At 40.5% G+C, this 20750-nt stretch overlaps 1 protein-coding gene across 5 annotated transcripts in view; it reads right to left on the reverse strand.

The window, feature by feature from the left end:
* LOC122540941 (flap endonuclease GEN homolog 1-like) overlaps positions 1 to 20750 on the reverse strand; it is a 57240-nt gene that overhangs the window by 3063 nt on the left and 33427 nt on the right. For 2 of the 5 annotated variants that reach the window (XM_043677303.1, XM_043677278.1), the window contains 10 exons: positions 20667 to 20740; positions 20036 to 20127; positions 18194 to 18344; positions 16855 to 16891; positions 14924 to 15004; positions 13835 to 13930; positions 13153 to 13283; positions 12657 to 12718; positions 7690 to 7839; positions 1096 to 2699 (listed from right to left, as the gene is read on the reverse strand). In XM_043677303.1, coding sequence (XP_043533238.1) covers positions 1387 to 2699; positions 7690 to 7839; positions 12657 to 12718; positions 13153 to 13283; positions 13835 to 13930; positions 14924 to 15004; positions 16855 to 16891; positions 18194 to 18344; positions 20036 to 20127; positions 20667 to 20740 — 2187 coding nt within the window. In that variant the 3' untranslated portion in view covers positions 1096 to 1386. Of the gene's footprint in view, positions 1 to 1095; positions 2700 to 7689; positions 7840 to 12656; positions 12719 to 13152; positions 13284 to 13834; positions 13931 to 14923; positions 15005 to 16854; positions 16892 to 18193; positions 18345 to 20035; positions 20128 to 20666; positions 20741 to 20750 lie in introns of those variants that run through there. The other 3 variants (XM_043677287.1, XM_043677311.1, XM_043677296.1) reach the window with 3 other exon arrangements.

A 20750-nucleotide genomic window follows, 5' to 3' on the forward strand; every position in this document is an offset into this window, starting at 1 on the left:
GGGTTGTTGGCAGCCGCTCTACGAGAACTGACGGCTCCCAGTTCCGGTAACATGTAGAGTGAGTATAAGCCAGACCCGTTGTAAGTATGAGACCTGGTTGTGGCGACGCTGCGGGGAATAAAATGCTCATATTCTAGCAGACTCGCCTCTTGGTCGTTTGTTCTGTGTCAGACTACTCTCCTACGAACCTGACCTTGAGAATTTTTTAAAACAGCGTGTCTTTGTTTGGCTTGTCCTAGGGTGGATGTGTTCTCCCAGTCGAAGTGTTGCCCTTCCTCATCTGTATGTGAGGATACTAGTGAGGGGGGGGGGGGGGGGGGATCATGTATTTTTGTGGCTAGTTGGTTCTGATGCATTATTTCAACGAGCCAACACACACTACAGTGCAGAGAAAAATCACCTATACCGTGTATTCAAAAAGAATGGGTACCCAATGAATACAGTCCGCCGGGTTCTCAGCAACAAACCCAAACAAGCAGGCAAAACCCATCCAGAAACCCTAGCCACTCTCCCCTACATCAAAGACATCTCAGAAATGACTGCCAGACTACTCAGACCCCTTAGCATCATGGTAACCCACAAACTCAGCAACACAATAAAACAGCAGCTAATGAACTTGAAAGACCCTATATAGACAATGAGCAAAACTAAGGTCATTTGCAAATTACCGTGCAAAGACTGTAACAAACACTACATTGGACAAACAGGCAGAAAACTAGCCACCAGGATACATGAACACCAACTAGCCACAAAAAGACATGACCCCCCCCCACCACTAGTATCCGAGCATACAGATGAGGAAGGACACCACTTCGACTGGGAGAACACATCCATCCAAGGACAAGCCAAACAAAGACATGCATGAGAATTCCTAGAAGCATGGCATTCCAACCAGAACTCTATCAACAAACACATCGAGTTAAACCCCATTTACTACCCCTGAGAAAAGGAACAGGAAGTGACTTCACCACAGGAAATAACATCGCCAACCCAAAGAAATCCAAACATATAAATAGAAAGCAGGATTTTTCAGCATTGCTTCGCCTGAGGCACACTGAAGTTGTTACCTAGTAAGGTAACGAAATGTCTGGAAATGAACCTTGCAGTTCAGTGAGCAAACCTACATCCAAACTCTCAACCTGAGCTACAAATCTTCTCAAAACTTGCTAATTCTTTTCAATTTACATTTGGGTTTATTTTAAACAATGGGCAATTTACAGCATTTAATTAGCAATTTTATTGAAAAATATTGAGGGAAGAATGTACATGGTGAAGGAATTTCTTTTGATGATACATCTAAAATACCTAATTCAAAAGCAACTATAAAATTCTAGAGAATCTGATTTTGGAAGCATACATTTGAGTAACTATTCAAATACCGTGGAGTCAAAGATCCAACCTTTCTGACAGTGGAAGGGAGCTGTCACTTATTACTATAATGGAATCTTCAGGATCATTGTGCTGATTGTGATTTTGCACAGCTTGACTCTGATTTGAAATGGATGCTGACATCACAATATTATCTATAGCTTTGAATTTGAAGCCACGTTTTTGTATTACTCTTGAATTCTCAATATCACTGTCTTCGCTGGATGACGACACTTTGAGACAAACACTTTTCTTTTGAAATGTTGAAACATCTCCATTCACATGTTTCATTCTGTGCGGTTTGGTAGCTTTGTTTTTCTTCAGTCTTAATGAGCTATTGTCCATTTTTGAAGCTTGGTATGAATACATAGCTGGATCACGAGTTCCAAAAACCTTCTCCCTTGAACGTGTTAAATCTTGATTTTCTCCCTCAATTAATGGCCTCACATGTTGAATTGTAGTTGGGTCAGAAATGTACATTTCTTTTTTCTCTTGCTGAATGCACTGAGTTTCTGATATGTCACAACTGGTGAACATTTCTTTATTGGAAAATGTTGACTTATTTTTAAGTTTTCCTTGAGAAGGTGCATCATTTTTGTAACTAGAGGAACAATGCGGGGTTCCACCGGAATTAGGATCTGGTTGATGCAGAGATAAAAACTGATGAGAGTTTTTCAATAGAATTCGATCCATTAAAGATAAGTGATAAAGATCAGGCAGCATAGATGCATCCTTGTTAGATAATTCTGCCACATTCTTTTGAACTGGATCCTGCTTTAACACCGCAGCATTTTTTTTCAGTGTCTTGTCTTCTGTTAGTTTACTGGTAGAGTCCATAGAAACATTAAACTTCTCATTAATGACTGGGTAAACTTGCTCAGAAGTTTCTGCTGGAGTAATTGGAGTGTGCTCTGATTGTAGTGTACTGAATGACTGAGTCCAATCAATCCCACTCAAATGCAACTCTGCAACTATCATAGATGCTGAGGGGGATAGGGCACAGGCACCATGCTCATTTTCTAATTCTGTAAGCGGTAAAGACTCACAGTCAGATTTTACTATTGCTGCAGCATCTTTAACTGCAGGTTGTGCAATTTCATTAGATTTTTCATGAAATTCTTGGCATTCCTGAAATCCTTCAGTAGAAAAGTCAATGGAAGGATTATGTTGATGGGTGTGGGAGGGATTCATCTCTTGAGTTGCACTTCTTTGAGCAGGTTCACTTCCTGTTGCAATTCCACAATTATGGGAAAGTTGTAAATTCATCTCAGCCAATAAAACTGTGATTTCATCAGGCAAAGGAGCTGCCTTCTCTTTTCCCTTGCTTTTACCTGAAAAAACACAAGTAATCCAGTTAAAAGACTTACTTAGCTGCTATTTTAAATAAGTTTCGTACAATCATAACTACATCAAACAGATATAGTTCACTATCCTCAATTTTTGTTTCACTTCCGACATTAAATATTGAGCATTTAGTTTAAATAGCAAATATATCGATGGATGGTGGAAAAAAACTAGCACAATTATCCAGAAGGATGTAAGGCCATAGGAATAGATACAGGAGTAGGCCATTTGGCCCTTTGAGTCTGATTTGCCATTCAATAGAATTATCTGAATGTCAGCTGATCTGACATTTCTCCCATCCATATTCCTGCCTTTCCCCCATAACCCTTGATTCCCTTTCTGATCAAGAATCTACCTATCTCAGCTTCACATGTACACAAGGACTCTGACCCCTTAGCTCTCTGTGCCAATAGGTTCCAAAGACACACAACATTCTGAGAGAAGAAATTCCTCCTTAGCTCAGAACACTGAGCAGGATGGTAACTGGAGACGGAATTAGAACATTGAGCAGGACGACGACTGGATCAAGGATTAGAACATCGAGCAGGACAGTGACTGGATCAGGGATTAGAGCTGGGAGCAAGATGGTGACTGGAGAGGGGAATTACAGCATGGAGCAGGGCGGTGACTGGAGAGGGGAATTACAGTATGGAGCAGGACGGTGACTGGAGAGGGGAATTAGAGCATGGAGCAGGATGGTGACTGGAGAGGGGATTAAAGCATCGAGCAGGACGGTGACTGGAGAGGGGATTAGAGCATGGAGCAGGACGGTGACTGGAGAGGGGAATTAGAGCATGGAGCAGGACGGTGACTGCAGAGGGGAATTAGAGCATGGAGCAGGACTGTGACTGGAGAGGGGATTAAAGCATCGAGCAGGAAGGACTGTGACTGGAGAGGGGATTAAAGCATCGAGCAGGACGGTGACTGGAGAGGGGAATTAGAGCATGGAGCAGGACGGTAACTCGAGAGGGAAATTAGAGCATGGACCAGGACAGTGGCTGGAGAGGGGAATTACAGCATTGAGCAGGATGGTGACTTGAGAGGGGATTAAAGCATTGAGCAGGACGGTGACTGGAGAGGGGATTAAAGCATGGAGCAGGACGGTGACTGGAGAGGGGATTCGAGCATGAAACAGGAATTAGAGTATGGAGCAGGGTGGTGACTAGAGAGGAGAATTACAGCATGGAGCAGGACGGTGACTGGAGAGGGAACTACAGCATGGAGCAGGACTGTGACTGGAGAAGGGAATTACAGCATGGAGCAGGACGGTGACTGGAGAGGGAATTACAGCATGGAGCAGGACAGTGACTGGAGAGGGAATTACAGCATGGAGCAGGTCAGTGACTGGCGAGGGGAATTACAGCATGGTGCAAGATGGTGACTGGATCAGGAATTAGAGCATGGAGCAGGACGGTGACTGGAGAGGGAATTCGAGCCTGAAACAGGAATTAGAGCATGGAGCAGGGTGGTGACTAGAGAGGGGAATTAGAGCATGGAGCAGGACGCTGACTGGAGAGGGGAATTATAGCATGGAGCAGGGCGGTGACTGAGAAGGGGTAATACAGCATGGAGCAGGATGGAGACTGTAGAGGGGATTAGAGCATGGAGAAGGACAGTGACTGTAGAGGGGATTAGAGTATGGAGCAGGACAGTGACTGGAGAGGGGATTAGAGCATGGAGCAGGACGGAGACTGGAGAGGGGATTAGAGCATGGAGCAGGACGGAGACTGGAGAGGGGATTAGACCATGGAGCAGGTGGAGACTGGAGAGGGGATTAGAGCATGGAGAAGAGCGGTGACTGTAGAGGGGATTAGAGCATGGAGAAGGGCGGTGACTGCAGAGGGGATTAGAGCATGGAGCAGGGCAGTGACTGGAGAGAGGATTTACAGCATGGACCAGGACAGTGACTGGAGAGGGGATTAAAGCATGGAGCAGGACGATGACTGGAGAGGGGGATTACAGCATGGAGCAGGACGGTGACTGGAGAGGGGATTAGAGCATGGTCAGGACAGTGACTAGAGAGGGGATTAGAGTATGGAGCAGGATGGTGACTGGAGAGGGGAATTACAGCATGGAGCAGGACGGTGACTGGAGACAGGATTAGAGCATCGAGCAGGACGATGACTGGTGAGTGGAATTACAGCATCGAGCAGGACGGTGACTGGAGAGGGGATTAGAGCATGGAGCAAGATTGCGATTGGATCAGGAATTACAGCATTGAGCAGGACGGTGACTGGAGAGGGAATTCGAGCATGAAGCAGGAATTAGTGCATGGAGCAGGGTGGTGACTGGAGAGGGGATTAGAGAATGGAGCAGGACGGAGACTGGAGAGGTGTATTACAGCATGGAGCAGGACGGAGACTGGAGAGGGGATTAGAGCATGGAGCAGGACGGTGACTATCGAGGGGATTAGAACATGGAGCAGGGCGGTGACTGGAGAGGGGAATTACAGCATGGAGCAGGACGGTGACTGGAGAGGGGATTAGAGCATGGAGCAGGACAGTGACTGGAGAGGGGATTAAAGCATTGAGCAGGACGGAGACTGGAGGGTGGATTAGAGCATGGAGCAGGATGGTGACTGGAGAGGGCAATTACAGCATGGAGCAGGACGGTGATGGTGGAAAAACATCAATACTATAAATCCTTTCTTGCTTAAAATTAATGGAAACCTACATTTATGTTTGTTATTCTACTTTGTTTCTGTTAAAGCTGTAAATCTTAATCTGACATCTTAACTCTATTTTCTCTTTTTGACAGTTAATGTCAGAGCTTTTGAGTATTTCCAGCATTTTATTTTTACTACATTAAACTGTGCTCTTATATTACTGAAGAGAAAATGAGGTCTGCAGATGCTGGAGATCAGAGATGGAAATGTGTTGCTGGAGAAGCGCAGCAGGTCAGGCAGCATCTAGGGAACAGGAGAATCGACGTTTCGGGCATTCCTGAAGAAGGGCTAATGCCCGAAACGTCGATTCTCCTGTTCCCTAGATGCTGCCTGACCTGCTGCGCTTCTCCAGCAACACATTTCCATCTCTTATATTACTGACCCTTGTGTCATTAGAAAGTTTCTCAGTTATTTATTCTGTCAGAAGTCTACAGGAATACTCCCATTTATTCATTAATCTACTAAGGAGAACTTTGCCCGGTTCTCCACGTATTACTTTAATTCCGTGCAGGCTTTTGTTTCACTATACCCAGCCTGATTTATTAACCTGTCAAACAAATTATAGCCATTAACTATGCCAAATCTTGGGTCTGGGGCATGGCCTGAGATCAAAACTGCTTTTGAATTTATTCATCTTTACAGAAGCTTCAAGAGAATGCAGAATACATGAACAAATTAAGAATGCCCCAATTCATTATTAGTATGAGCCATAACCAATTACATATAAGGCTAAACGTCCCTGTTCTGCTATGTACACAGTTATATAGCTTTTTAGCAGTTCAACACTAGCCCCATCCAACTGACGTAAGGACACAAATGACGCGACTCAATTTTTCAAGTAATACATTAATAGATTTACTCCAAAAAAAATCCTAACAGTTCTCTGGGAAGCAAGGGAGAAGATTTCTCTGGGAAGCAAGGGAGGAGACTGCAGAGCCATTGGCCTTAATTTTTATGTCCTCGTTGTCTACAGGAGTAGTGCCAGAAGATTGGAGGCTAGCAAATGTGGTTCCCTTGTTCAAGAAGGGGAGTAGGGATAACCCTAGTAACTATAGGCCGGTGAGTCTCATTTCTGTTGTGGGCAAAATCTTAGAGAGAATTGTAAGGGATAGGATTTATGAACATCTGGATAGGAATAATGTGATCAAGGATAGTCAGCATGGTTTTGTGAAGGGCAGGTCGTGCCTCACAAACCTTATTGAATTCTTTGAGAAGGAGGTAGACGAGGGTAAAGCGGTAGATGTGGTGTATATGGATTTTAGTAAGGCGTTTGAGAAGGTTCCCCATGGTAGACTACTGCAAAAAATACGGAGGTATGGCATTGAGGGTGAGTTGGAGGTTTGGACTAGGAGTTGGCTGGCTGGAAGAAGACAGAGGGTAGAAGTTGATGGCAAAGAGACAGTTTGCATTAAATTCAGTTCAACAGCTTTCTCTGTTGTGCCATCAAAACAAAATGCAATTAGCTTATTCCATCATAATCTGTCTTGTTAAGCCCACCACTTTTTAAGCAATGTTCTGTTATTTGGTTTGCCACAACATGCTGTTTCCACATGATTGTTTGTGCTTTCAGCTCACAAACTTTATTTATAACACATTTTTGTGTGTTTACATAGACACAGGTTAGGAATGTCTTATGTTCCTTGTTGGCCTTAACCTGCTACTTCCTTCTTTAATCTAGTGCTAGTCAATACTTTCACTCCTTTATACATCTTTTCTATTTCTATATGTTGGAACCCACTCCCTTCCAATTTTGATTAAATCTTTTTCAACTTCCCTGCAAAGGCATTGATCCCAATTATTTTGGCATGCAAAAGTTTAAATAACCATCTCCTGTCCTGGAAATGATTCTGATATCCAACAACTCTGAAGTTCAAGCTTTGATCCTTTCTATCTTCTGGCAAGGGGGCATAGCTTTAAATTAAGGGGTGGCAGGTATAGGACAGATGTTGGGGGTAGGTTCTTTACTCAGCGAGTCGTGAGTTCATGGAATGCCCTGCCAGTAGCAGTGGTGGACCCTCCCTCATTATGGGCATTTAAGCGGGCATTGGATAGGCATATGGAGGATAGTGGGCTAGTGTAGGTTAGGTGGACTTGGATCGGCGCAACATCGAGGGCCGAAGGGCCTGTACTGCGCTGTATTCTTCTATGTTCTAGCATACTTGAAAGCCATGTATTTTTTCCCCTGAAGCTCAATAAACCTGGTTATGTTCAACCTGTCATGTGTTGATTGGAATGTTCATTTTTAATTAGAAACTCAAATATTCATTCGGCAACAAACCAAACAAAGGCCTCTTTTCAATTTTAGAACTTACTTGGTTGCATTTGCCTCTTCTTTTCAGTTTTCTGCCTGTAAAATAAAGCAGTCATATCTGGGTATGCTGCCTGAAAGGAAACTTGATCTTCTATGGTGGTCACAGTTTTGTGAGAATCTTCAGATTGATCACTTGAGATAACATAATGCTCTAGGAATGAAATAAATTATTTTTTTAAATCTACACTATTAGTTACTCAGTTCACACAATCTATTGCAAATACAAAATAGCTACGAAACATTCACTCAGATGCGAAAATTGACTGTAGCAGAAAATATGATGTTTATTATAAGACAGATTTTCACGTTTATTGCCTGCACAATCTGAGCATCCTTTAAAAGGACTGATATTTTGTTCTATTGGTTTCAGTAGAATCAAGGAAGGGATTTGCTGTCACATTACTGCCAAGATGAAAACTTGACTATGAAATTGGTAAAAGTCGATGAGAAGAACCTACACTCGTGAAGCAAAATTGTGAAATGTGAATCGCTAAGTAAAATTAGTAAATGATTGGTGAGAAAGAGTAATATATAATTTATAAACATATCCTGAAGCTGAGCTGCCCAGCATGTTCGAGATTAGTGGAAGAATGTCATTACTGGACTATTCACAATTGACTGGTTGCTTTTATTCAGTCTGACTATTTGGCCTGCAGTTCAGGTGCCATCTATGCTAGTGGATGGGGCTGCAATGGCATCTTGAGGGAATCACACTTACAACGGTATTTGTAGCCAATAGGTTTGCTGAGAATTTCTTACCAAATATACTTGTAACTGATGAGATTCGGGCATTTCTAATTTGCTTCTCAAGTAAAAGTATACTGTTATTCAGACAGTGGTTATGCCAGCGTTAATGGGAGTTGTGCATGAGGACTCTGCTGAATTCCAATTTACAGGAAATACCTGAGAAATTAAATCTTTTGCTGGGCAATTCCTCTCCACCTGGAAACCACTGAAGCTCTCTAGTTAAATCAAAGATTTTGGAGGGCACCAATAATTAAGTAGACTCAAGAAAAGTGAGAATCTTAAATAGAGAGTCTAACTCCTTAGTAACTGTTTAACAGAACCCACACGTACCTCATACGTTCTCAAACCACAGACCTTGAAGCAGACCCAAACCTCCCTCCTAACCCACTGTACCTGACCCACCCAAATTCTCCCACCACTGCAACCTACCTTAGACACTGCATCACTTATCTTGCCAGCTTGCACACTAACTTCCTCCCACCTGACACCCTATGTACCTATCCATCTGTCATCCTACCCCCCAGACCAGGTGAAATCCTACTAATGCAGCACACTGGCAAACTACTCCCTTCTCATCGGGCATCCTACTCCTCCATATCCCCCTCCCAACATTGACCTTATGTTGTTCTGGTTGACAGCAGCTGTCAAAGAGATTGTCAGAACCTTTATAATTTTAGAACCCGACAACTGACTGCTGTGAGAAAGGGTGTGGATTTCCTTCCCAAACAAGTAGGAGTCACCAAAGTCCTCAAGAACCATAGGACTGCTCTCGTTATAAAGAGAGAAAGCTGATGGTGGTTTAATATTAGGATCACTATGACTAGACAGAAGGAGAGATCGAGGAGGAAGGACCTTCATGGTAACCTCAGCTGCTGCAGGAACTGAATCCACACACTTGGCGTTACCACATGGGGAGGCAATGGCCAGTGGTATTATTGCTGAACTGTTAATCCAGAGACACAGGTAATATTCTGGGGACTTGGGATCAAATCCCGTCATATATATTGGATTTGAATTTAGTAAAATTCTGGAATTGAGAATCTAGTCATGACCATGAATCCATTGTTGATTGTTGGAAAAACACATCTGTTTCACTAATATCCTTTAGGAAAGGAAGCGGCCATCCTTACCTGGTCTGTCCTACATGATTCTAGACCCAGACTTTTAACTGCCCTCTGGGCATTTAGAGATGGACAATAAGTACTGGCCTAACCAGTGATGCCCTCATCCCATGAATGAATAAAAACAAACTCCCTGCATCTCAAACTAATCGTCCAGCCAACTAAGTTCACCACAGAAGAATGGTCAGAAGTGCAGTTCTGCAATTCTGAGGGAACTCCGAGTGGAATCTCTTCTCTGCTGCTTCAGTTACCAGAATATTGTCCAGGCTCATAGTCTACGCAGTATTCAATGTCTTCTGCTGTTTCTTGATATCACAGTGAACTGAATTGGCAGAAGACTGGTGTCTGTGATGCTGAGGGCCTCACAGGAAGTTGGAATGGATCATCCACTTGGCATTTCTAACTGAATATTGTTGCAAATGTTTCAATCTTATTTTTTGGTCAAATGTGTTGGACTTCATCATAATTAAGAATGACGATATATGTGGATCATCCCCCTCCTATTAGTTGTTTAATTGTCTACTACCATTCGCAGCCAGATTTGACAGAATTGCAGATCCTAAGTCTGATCCTTTAGTTGTGGGATTACTTAGTTATCTTAATTGTGTGTTATTTCTGCTGTTTGGCATGCTGGTCCTGCTTGTGGCTTGTTGGCACTACATTTTGAGCTGTACCCAATGCTGTTCATGGTAAGCCCACATACATTCTGCAATAGCCAGAATTGATTTCTTGACTTGATGACAATGGCGGAGCGGGGCTCTATCAAGCCATGAGGTTAAAAATTGTTGTTCAGTGCAATTCAGCTGCTACTATTAGGTAACAGAATCTCATGGATGCCTAGTTATGAGTTGCTGTTTGAAATCTATCCCATTTAGTGGTAAAGCCACACACCATAAAGGGAAACAACAATATGAAAACCAGAACATAGTGGGAGGAGTTGGCCCTTCATCCTCTTAAGCCTGCTTTGCCATTCTGGATCATGTCTCATTGTCACTATATCCCTTTATGTCATTAGTAACTAGAAATCTGTCAATCTGGATCTTGAATTTACTTTCTGAGCGAGCTTCCATAAACCTCTGCGATAGAGGATTCCATAGATTCACCATTGACTTTATGAAGAAGTTCCTCCCTATCTCAGTCCTGGTTGGTTGATATTTTATTCTAATACTGTGTCCCTGGTTTCAAACTCCACAACCTGGAGAAACGTCCTTACTGCATTTACTCTTTGCAAATCTCTAAGAATTTAAGAAGTTTCAATGAGATTGCCTCTAATTTTTCTAAACTCTAGGCCCATTCTCCTCAATCACTCCTCATAAGATATTCCCATTTTCTCTGGAATTAGTCTGGGTGCACCTTCAGTAGCAAGTATTTGCTTCCTCAGACAAAATGACCAAAACTGTACATTATACTCCAGGTGCCACTTAACCAGTATTCTATATAAATGAACCAAGTCTTCTTTGCTCTTGTGCTCAAATCCATTTATGATAAAGGTTAAAGTACAGTTTGCTTTCCAAACAGTTTGCTGAACCTCCATGCTGGCTTTCAGTGATTTAAGAATAAGGACACCCAGGTCTCTTTGGACATCAACACTTTACAATCTCTCAGCATTTAAGAAATAAAATGCATCTCCTACCAAAGTGGATAATTTTGTGCTTACCCCAATATATTCCATCTGCCATGCTCTTGCCAACTGACTCAATCTGCCTAAATCCTCTTCAAGCCTCTTTGTATCCTCTTCACAACTCACCCTCGCACCAAGTTTTCTATCATCTGCAAACTTGGAAACATTACAATTGGCCCTATGTCCAAATCATTGATGTAGATTTTGAACAAATGGGGTAAAGATAAAGATAAAACTTGGTCTCTAGAAGGACTACATGGTGGTCACTCATATCCATACTGCCATGGATAGATGCACTACGACAGATACACCGGCAAAGACCAGGTCAATTAGGGTTTGGTTCTCTCTAAATCCGGACCCAGTTTAGGAGCATTTCTCCTTTAGGACTTGCGTAGCTCAGTCTGGGTGCTACTGTGCTGCCCTTGGTGATAGTCATTGAAATCCTCCACCCATATTTAAGCTGATGGCATGAGAATTCATGGAGTCCAGAATCAACGTTGAAGACTCACAGGGAAACTCTCCGATTCTATACCACTGTGCTGCCACCTCTGGTACAGGACATACCCTGGGACAGTAATAGTGGTTTTTAATAACATTGTAAGGCATGATTCTAGAAGTATGACAGCCTGGCTGTTGCTTTATTAGTCTGTAGGTCAGGTCTCCCAGTTTTGGCACAAGTTCTCAAATGTTAGTAAGGAGGACTTTTACAGAATTGACAAGACTCAGTATGTTGTAGTTGACTTTGGTGCGTGGGTCACTGTCTTTCTTTTTAGACTTTGTAGGTGCTTGGTAGACCTAAGTCTAGAACTAGGCCAATTCAGAGGGCACTTAGGTATGTATTAGTGGGGCTTTCCGACCATGAACAATGGTGTCATTACGGACTAAATTAGCCCCAAATTTATTTCTGTAGGACTTGAACTATGCCCCAGAGCATTAGCCTGGGCTACTTTATTACTAGCTAAGTGACATTGCCACTGAGGACCTGACTTTCCTATCTTGTAAGAAATACAAGGTCCGTTACTTCACATTTCAGAGGAAAATCTTAATTTGGGAAAGTTTGGAATGTCTTTGAAAATGCTTACTGGACCTATCTTAAAGGAAAGACCTAAAGAGATTGCTCCTCAGATAGGAATATACATTTGGGCGTGAAGTGGCTCTTGTGATATACATGTAGTGGTTATGCCCTACCTCTGGCTTTGAAGGTCAAGTCCCACCTGTCCCAGAGATGTGTCTGAACACGTTGATTTAAAATTTTTTTTTTAGAACTAGACTAGTGATGTCAAATAAGATATTGTGAAACACAGAGCTAATATACAATCTTGCCAATAAATCTAATCAATACTCATGGCCATGTGGATTCTTCTGTGGTTATCTTATATGGCATATGGTCTTCTTTGACACGAGCTAAAAGTGTGATTATAAGAGCAGGTCATACTATTTCACATCTCATTCAAAACTTATAATTTTAAAACAAATTACCTGGCTTTTGCCATAGTATTTCCAAACAGGGAATTCCATTCCGAATTCTTGTTTTGACAATACTTAAAAAGAAAGAGGAAAAAAAAAGTTTGAAATTCCACAAAACCTCTTAAAGATTGCAATGTAAGAAAACCATGTGTATAATGTATTCATATGTAAATTATTATAAGTGAGAAACACTTTAACAGGCAGGTAATTTAGATATTTTCCGCATTCCATTCTCGATTTACATGGCTTTTGTGCAAGAATGGGAATACATATGCAGTGGATCTCACCTCCCACACTCCAAAAAACCACAATGCAAGTGCATGTTTGTCCAGCCACTTCTATTAATCAAGCATTAACTCACTCTGTCAGGACACTTTAATGTAATTAAGTATGATGCAAAGCACGTAAGTAACCTTCAGTTAAATCTAGCACATAACCAGAGTAGACTGTTCAACATTCTTCAACACACAAATGAAGAAAAAATAATGGTTAATTTAAAACTTAGTACCTTATTGGTTGCAAATGACATGGGCCCCTTCTTCCCAATTTTCTTTCCATCATATCATGGTGTGAGAGTAACATCAGCACTTTCTCACATGTGTAGTGTCTTGGCCACTCCATTTTATCCAGGGCAAAATTCTAGATTTTTGAAACAAAACCTTCTGTTAATGTGGCATGATCAGCTATTTTTGCCCAGATACTGCCAGATGATCCATGTAGGAAACCCATATTTTCTCTGTCCTGCAAGCGTACACATTAACCATTTAATTCTATCAGCCAAACTAATGCCAGTGCACTCTATTTTGTCTGCTGTGCCAATGTTTTCTGACTTGTCACAGTTTGACTTTTTAAAATGTACTTTCACTGTAATATTGGAACATTTGGTGTTTCCTCTTGCTTACTTTTAACTGTTGATCATTCTGATTCATGGATTATAGCCTGAGCTACATAGTCTCAATGTTATTTGTCTGTTAGAGAACGCAAGTTTGCTTGCATTACATATGGACTCCACAATTTTTCTAATTGACTGGTCCTAATGGATTGTGCAGAACTTTGCGGTAGTTAAGGGTTTTCCGCTATCGTGTTATTTGCATTTTTGTGTTATCTATAGGAGGTCTGTGCTTCCATCCCTCCAGATAATAAGGATTTAGCATATTTTCAGCAAATTGTTCAGTAATATAAAAAGTTACCGTCCAGTCAAGCATTGTTTGATAGATAACATTTAGCATAAAGTCATGTTTCAATCTTGAGAAAAGAGAGCTTGCTTCTGGAAGTGATCCTTTGTACTAGAAACAAGAGAAGAGTAATCAAAGAAAATCTACTGCAACAGCAAACATTTGGTGAATGCCTGGTGGATATTGATCAAGAGATGGAAACTTGATTGGTACTTTTGCTGAGTAGTTCAAGAATGCATTGTTCAATTGTACTGCAATACCAATTCCCAGCTAAAATCAGTAAAATCCTAGTGTTCAAACTTGAGATCTACCTTGTCTCAAATCTCAAATGCTCAGCATTATGTGTGATTCATAAACCATTTGATTCTGATGTTCTTCAATCAGATTATTAGTCAAAGATTAAAACATTTCTTATATGTCTTAAACGCCTTTTCTTTGATTTAGATTTAGTCCAAGCATTTCTTAGTCTCAGTAATTGGCATATATTAGTATTTTGTAGTAAACTTATGAATTCATATACTTAATTGCAGAGACTGACAAAAGGGGTGATTGAATAGAGAAAGGAAATAACAATCAAATACTTAACTGGAAAAGGGTTAAAAACAAGTTATCAACTACGACTGTGGACAAAGGAACTCACAGTCTGGGTCTGAGAAGGTAAGAATAGTGAAAAGTTACTTTCTTTGCAAAAACTGTCTTGAAATGAAAGAATATTATCTAGCAACAATACCAAATGAGAGGGGATTCGTTAATATGTGCTGTCGTTGTCTGACATCTGAGTGGGGTGCTGGCATCTGTATAAGTCATTTAGTTTACCCTGTAAACTATTAGGATCTTGGTGAGGTCAGGGACATTGATCATTAGGGAAGAGTGGTGTAGTCAACCAGGGAAATTATGAAGAGGTTTTGTTCTGCAGATAAATTACTGAGGACAGACCCTTGCATGTAGGAAGACCAGTTCCTTCTCTGTGAATGATACTCAAGAAAAATAGTTGACCAAATCACATGCTGGTTCTGTTGTGTAGGGAGAGTAAGACCAGAACTGGATCGTGTATCTTAGGCATTAAAGGAGTTCTACGTTAAAAAAATGCAAAGTATTACCTACCTGAAGTAAAAGCAATTTTGGACGTTTCCATTGAATATGTTGAATTAATTGGTCCTTACTGATAAGAAACTCTCTGATCACCTGAAGCACAAAAAACAGAATGGCATCATAAAATGGTTATTTGACAGGAGGAGGCCATCTTGTCCTTTGTGTCTGTACTAGCCTTTTGAAAGTGTAACTCATTCAGTTCAATTCCCTCGCATTTTCTCTGTAATCCTCCAATGTTTTCTGTTCAGATAGTTAACAAATTCCCTTATACCCTCAGGCAATCCATTCCAGATCACAACTGCTCATTGTGTAAAAATGTTTTTCTTCATGTCACATTTTGTTCCTTAATAATCACCTTACAATCCATCTCCTCTAGTTCATAAGCCTTCCGAACTGGGAATGGTTTTCACCTGCTATTGCAGTCCCCTTATTATTTGAAGCATTTTTACCGAATTTCTTCTTTATCAAATCACTGTTTCTCCAATCCATCCACTTAACTAAGTCCTTAATCTCTGAAAGCTGAAACTTTATTGCTGGAACAGCACAGCAGGTCAGGCAGCATCAGGAAGGGCATGTGCCCGAAACGTCGAATCTTCTGTTCCCTAGATGCTGCCTGACCTGCTGTGCTGTTCCAGCAATAAAGTTTCAGCTTTGATCTCCAGCGTCTGCAGACCTCACTTTCTCCTTAATCTCTGAAAGCCTATTTGTAAATCTTTTTTTACATTCTCTCTAACTAACTGGGTTAATTTATCCTGGATACAGGACATATTTGAACAATTTTCCACATTGATGGGTAGACAGAAATGCTCTGGCTCCACTAGCTGAGCTGTTCCAATACAGGTACAAGGCTCTCATCTACTGAAAATTTGGAGAATTTGCCCAGTGTTGAATACGTGTTTTCTAAAGATTCAGCATAAAGTACTTGCTTTCATACTCTATGCATTCTAGCTATTTAGTACAGAATTTTACCTTGCATTGAGCTAGGTCTCCATTTGCATACACAGCATCATACTCCCTGGAGTCTATTGGCGCCTGCAGCAAGGCAGGATTATTTCCCATTCTCTTAAGTATTTAAACATATATAGGAAAAATTAATTCAGATCTTACTTTATTTTCCTTTGCTACAACTTCACAGAAAACCATTTAATACTCTTGGGTATTACGGAGAGAAGACACATTTTGCCAATGCTTTTGGTCTTGTACTTATCTTGATAATTTGCAAGAATTACCAATGTAAAGCAAAGACAATACTTATACTGTATGAGAGAAGAGTGCTGAAGTGTTGATCAGTGGGCTCTGATTGGTAGAGGCTTTGCCACAGAGAATGATTGTCATTGAGAGTGTGGCACTGGAAAAGCACAGCAGGCCAGGCAGCATCCGAGGAGCAGGAGAATCAATGTATCGGGCAAAAGCCCTTCATCAGGAATAACCTTGTGGGCTGGGGGGGAGGGGGGGCTGAAAGATAAATGGGAGGGGTGTGGGGCTGGGAGGAAGGTAGCTGAGAATGCGGTAGGTGGATGAAGGTAGGGGGAGAAGGTGCTCCCATGAGGGTTGAATAGTTCATCAACTTCACTAACACCTTTCACCCTGACCTCAAATTCACCTGATGAAGGGCTTATGCCTGAAACGTAGATTCTCCTGCTTCTCGGATGCTGCCTGGCTGGCTGTGCTTTTCCAGCGGCACACTCTCGACTCTGATCTCCAGCATCTGCTATCCTCATTTCCTTTCAAACGTTAGATGGTTGCCAAACCACTGTAATTTCTTACGCTAATGTTATCCGTCGTCCAATTATTTCTATATCTTATTTCTTCTTTCTGAGATTATATTTTAGAACTTACCTTCATCCAGGTTAATTTAAACTCTCCTGAACAGTTCAATAAGAGTTGACATAGATCTGTTTCATAAGGAGTTAACATTTGAAAAAATATATTTCCAATTTTACCTCTTCAAATGGGAAATGCTCACAAGCTCTTGCTTTTCTGAAAGAAATTCAGAAGAAAGGAATTCAAATTTTTGCAAGAAAGCTTGCATTTGTACAAGTTTGACACTGTTAGCAAATACCAAATATAAACAAGCATGGCAACCAATCTCTGAACAGCATGATCCCACAAACAGCAAGTAAATGATCATGTAATCTGCTTTTGAAATTCATTAAGGAAGGATAGCTATAGCAACCAGAAGAAATCCCTATTTCTTCAAGTTGTACCACAGTCTCTTTTATACCTGGGCAGGTTTTATCAATCAAAAAAAAGCACTGTCATCAATATAAATTCTGTGAGAATTTTATTTAAATATTAACCCAGATGATGTGCTCATCTAGATACAGTGGGCTACAACCTTTAGATCTGGGCATGAGGTTGCTATCAATTGAGAGAAGATAACATAAAGAACAAAACTCAGTCATACACTCTCAGCAGCAACTTGATTTAAAAGGGAAACTTTTAAAATGGCAAAGACCTATTCCATGCTAATTGTTTTCTCAGTTTTGTTTCTTGCCCTTCCTATTAAGGTGGTGAAAATTAAAAAAAACACTGAACCACAAGATTTATCCCTGCGTCTTTCCATTAAAACGTATTTTTACTGATTGGAAATATTTGGCCAAGGTAATTCTATCATCTTTACGTTAGTATCAACTATCTACAGATTGTATTATTTTCATTGCCAATAAATGTTTGCTACATTTCAATAGAGATTTGCAACAGGTCCAGAAGAAAAAAGACTGAAAACTGCAACAGGCCTGATCACATAAATGTCAACATGAACCAACAGCCATTTCCACAAAGGATTAGTTCATTGCAAGTTCCAATTAAAATTCAAGTTATACACATCTCCATGGAAGAACCCATGGATTGAAAAATTGAATAGAAAAAGCAATATCTAATTCCTACGTAAATAAAACTTTCAAAGAATATTTTGGAGTAAATATTTGCACTAACTCTCAATAAACACTTTTCTATATAAAATGAGGGGGTCATCATTTTAGAACTGAGTTGGGGCAAAATCTGTTCACTCAAAAGATTCTGACTCTTTAGAATTTTCTGTACTCCAGATAATGTGGATGCTAAGTTGTTCAGTACATTCAAGACAAGAGATTGGTAGACTATTGAGTATGAAGTTCCAATTTTTATGGCGTGTGCAGTATCTAATTTTGCATATTTATGAAAATATACCTTACATATGAGAAATAGCAATTTACAATTTTTACTTGTACAATTGTCACTGGCACAACTTCCAGAAATGTCTCAAGCTGTGACATCTTGATACAGCATAAAGGTGCTTACTTTTTTATGTTGTTCTCCACCACGTTGGATCTTCTCTTCTGTTCTGACTTGTGCCAATCACATGGGCATAGGTATCCATCCCCATGTGGTGAACAGCACTGAACAGTTGCACACAACTGACAGCCCTTGTTTACATGCTCCCTGGTTAATCCTATATGAATCATAATAGGAAAAAGTGTTACTCGTTTTTAGTAATAAAACTGATTAATCCACAGCACAACCAAGCTATCATTTACACTTTTTCACTATGCAGTTACTTCGACAATCTGGAATCTCCCCACTGACCTTTCACATTCACTACCTTGGCCTTTTCTTTAAGGCTCCACCAGTTCACACCTCTTTCATCAAGCTTTTTGTCACCTCACCTCTTCCTTTCCATCACAGTGCCCAAAGTTATGTGGATAAGCCCTAGCAAAGAATGTTGGAATGTTTCCTGACATTAAAGATGCTTTAGAAATATGAGTCTTTTTTCCAAAGTACAGAGCTAAAACTAAACAAATGGTAAATCTACTGGGTTACAGTCCATAATAGCATAACTAATGGCTAGACTTTACACTCCTCCAGTGGAATTGAACATAGAGACCATGTAAAGTCCAGCAAGTGGCTTTCACATTGCCCCTGGCCAGAATGAAATTTTATAGGGGTTGGGGAGGCACAGTCTGGGGAAGTGTCAGTATACCTGTCTGCTGTTGGGTCTTTTGAGGTTGTTAAGGGAATCACCCTGCCCAGGTCAGTATTTTGCAAGAAGCATGGAGTAGCCAGTGTCCTCAAGGAAGGCTCATATGGGAATTCTAATAGACTTAGCTACGTAGATTTATGTTGAACAAGGATGAATGACCTCTTCTGAAATTCCCTGCGCCCATTGAAGTCAAAACTTCAAGGTCACTTCTCCACGTAATCACTTCTACACGTAACCAACTCATGGCCTCTTGTACCTACTCTCATCTCCATTGCCGAGACCCCTGACTCTACACTTACCTGGGCTTTGTGGGACTACCTGTAATTCCAGGTTGGCACTGTGGTGAATAGAGCTTTCAGCCATCTGATTGGCGAGCAGCTCTTTAAGATGGTACTTCCTCCCTTAAAAGGGGAAGGAAATCCAGCTTTAAGGCAGTTATTTCTCAGTGTTTAGAGATAAAAATCAGTGTCCATTATTAGATGTGATTGTGTGTTTGGAAATTTGATAAATAATCCTGAGTTGAGAAGAATTACATTGACAACCAATTTAAGATTGTCAATCAGTTCACAGTGCATTGCACTTGCACTGGAAGCAAAATATATTAAAATACAGGTTCCTGCTCTTTGCAGACTGAAAGAGTACACCTGCTTTAACTGAACAAAACAGGTGACAGCAATTCTCTTGGGTTTTTGTTCAGGGCAATGACTTGACCAGAGTCAACCTGCTTAGTTCAAATTTAAACAACGCTGGGCAGTTACCAGTCAGTTATCATCCAAATGATGCATTCTCCATTGCAATGTACCCACTATCCAGCACTTTCTAATATAATATAAAAACGTTGCTCCCCCTTTCAAGTTGTATTCTTCTAAACAGCCTGATGAGTGTAAGATAAAAACCTTTAATTTTTTTTCAGGATTAGGCAAGATTCACACTACTAAATGTTTCTCCCTTATCTTATGATAGATTTCCCCCTTTAATCAGATCATTAGAAACACAGACCTTAAAAGATTTGTTTTTATATTTGTAAATAAAGAGAGCCTGGAAAGTTTATGGACTTCACTGCAAAAAAGTTGATAAATGAGTTTTGCGAGATTGCAAACGTGGACTTCAAAGGAATCCTATCAAGCGGGTTTGAAGAGCATATGAAATCAAATGTTGGCTACCTGGGTGTCGGCACACGGAACAGTGTGCTTTCTTTTCCACAGCTGGATCATGAGTAGTAAAACCCTCAAACTCGTGTTTCCAGAGTTTAAACCTAGAAAGATTAATAACAGGCATTTTCTTTCACATTCTGACTTTTTTTTACTGAAATTAGTTGAATCAATTGAAATTGGTAATACAAAATATTTAGTCTTTTCTAATATGCCGATATCAACTTTTAAAATTTGGCTGGAAAACTGTGTGTCAGGTTGGAAAAGAATGAAAAAAAATACACCATGTACTTTCAGAAAATAGGTAGTGGGATCACAGAGAAGGAAGAAAGTGAAAGATGATTTTATAATAAGAACAACATAGATTATAAAAAGTAGATGAAAGATTAATTTAAGTGGAATAAGTGGACAACATAGACAAGAGACAGAAGAAAGAAAAGTGATGGCAGGTTGAGCATAGAAATAAAACTGCAGTTCAGCCATTTATGTTTGCAATTTTAGGTAAATAAAGACTTGTTGATGTTTGAATAGCTTTATTACTGAAATGTTAATGTTGTTCCAGCAGAATGCGTAAACTAAGTTAAAGATTAGTCTGGGAAACGAGATTTTTTAACCTGATGGCAGTCTCAGAATTCATTTTTACCTCTGTAGAAGGCTCTGTCCATTCATTGTTTCAATCAATCTTAATGCCTGTTCCTTCCCAACCCCTGGAACTCCCTGGAACAAA

Source organism: Chiloscyllium plagiosum, chromosome 3 (assembly GCF_004010195.1).
Source record: "Chiloscyllium plagiosum isolate BGI_BamShark_2017 chromosome 3, ASM401019v2, whole genome shotgun sequence".
Lineage (NCBI taxonomy): Eukaryota > Metazoa > Chordata > Chondrichthyes > Orectolobiformes > Hemiscylliidae > Chiloscyllium > Chiloscyllium plagiosum.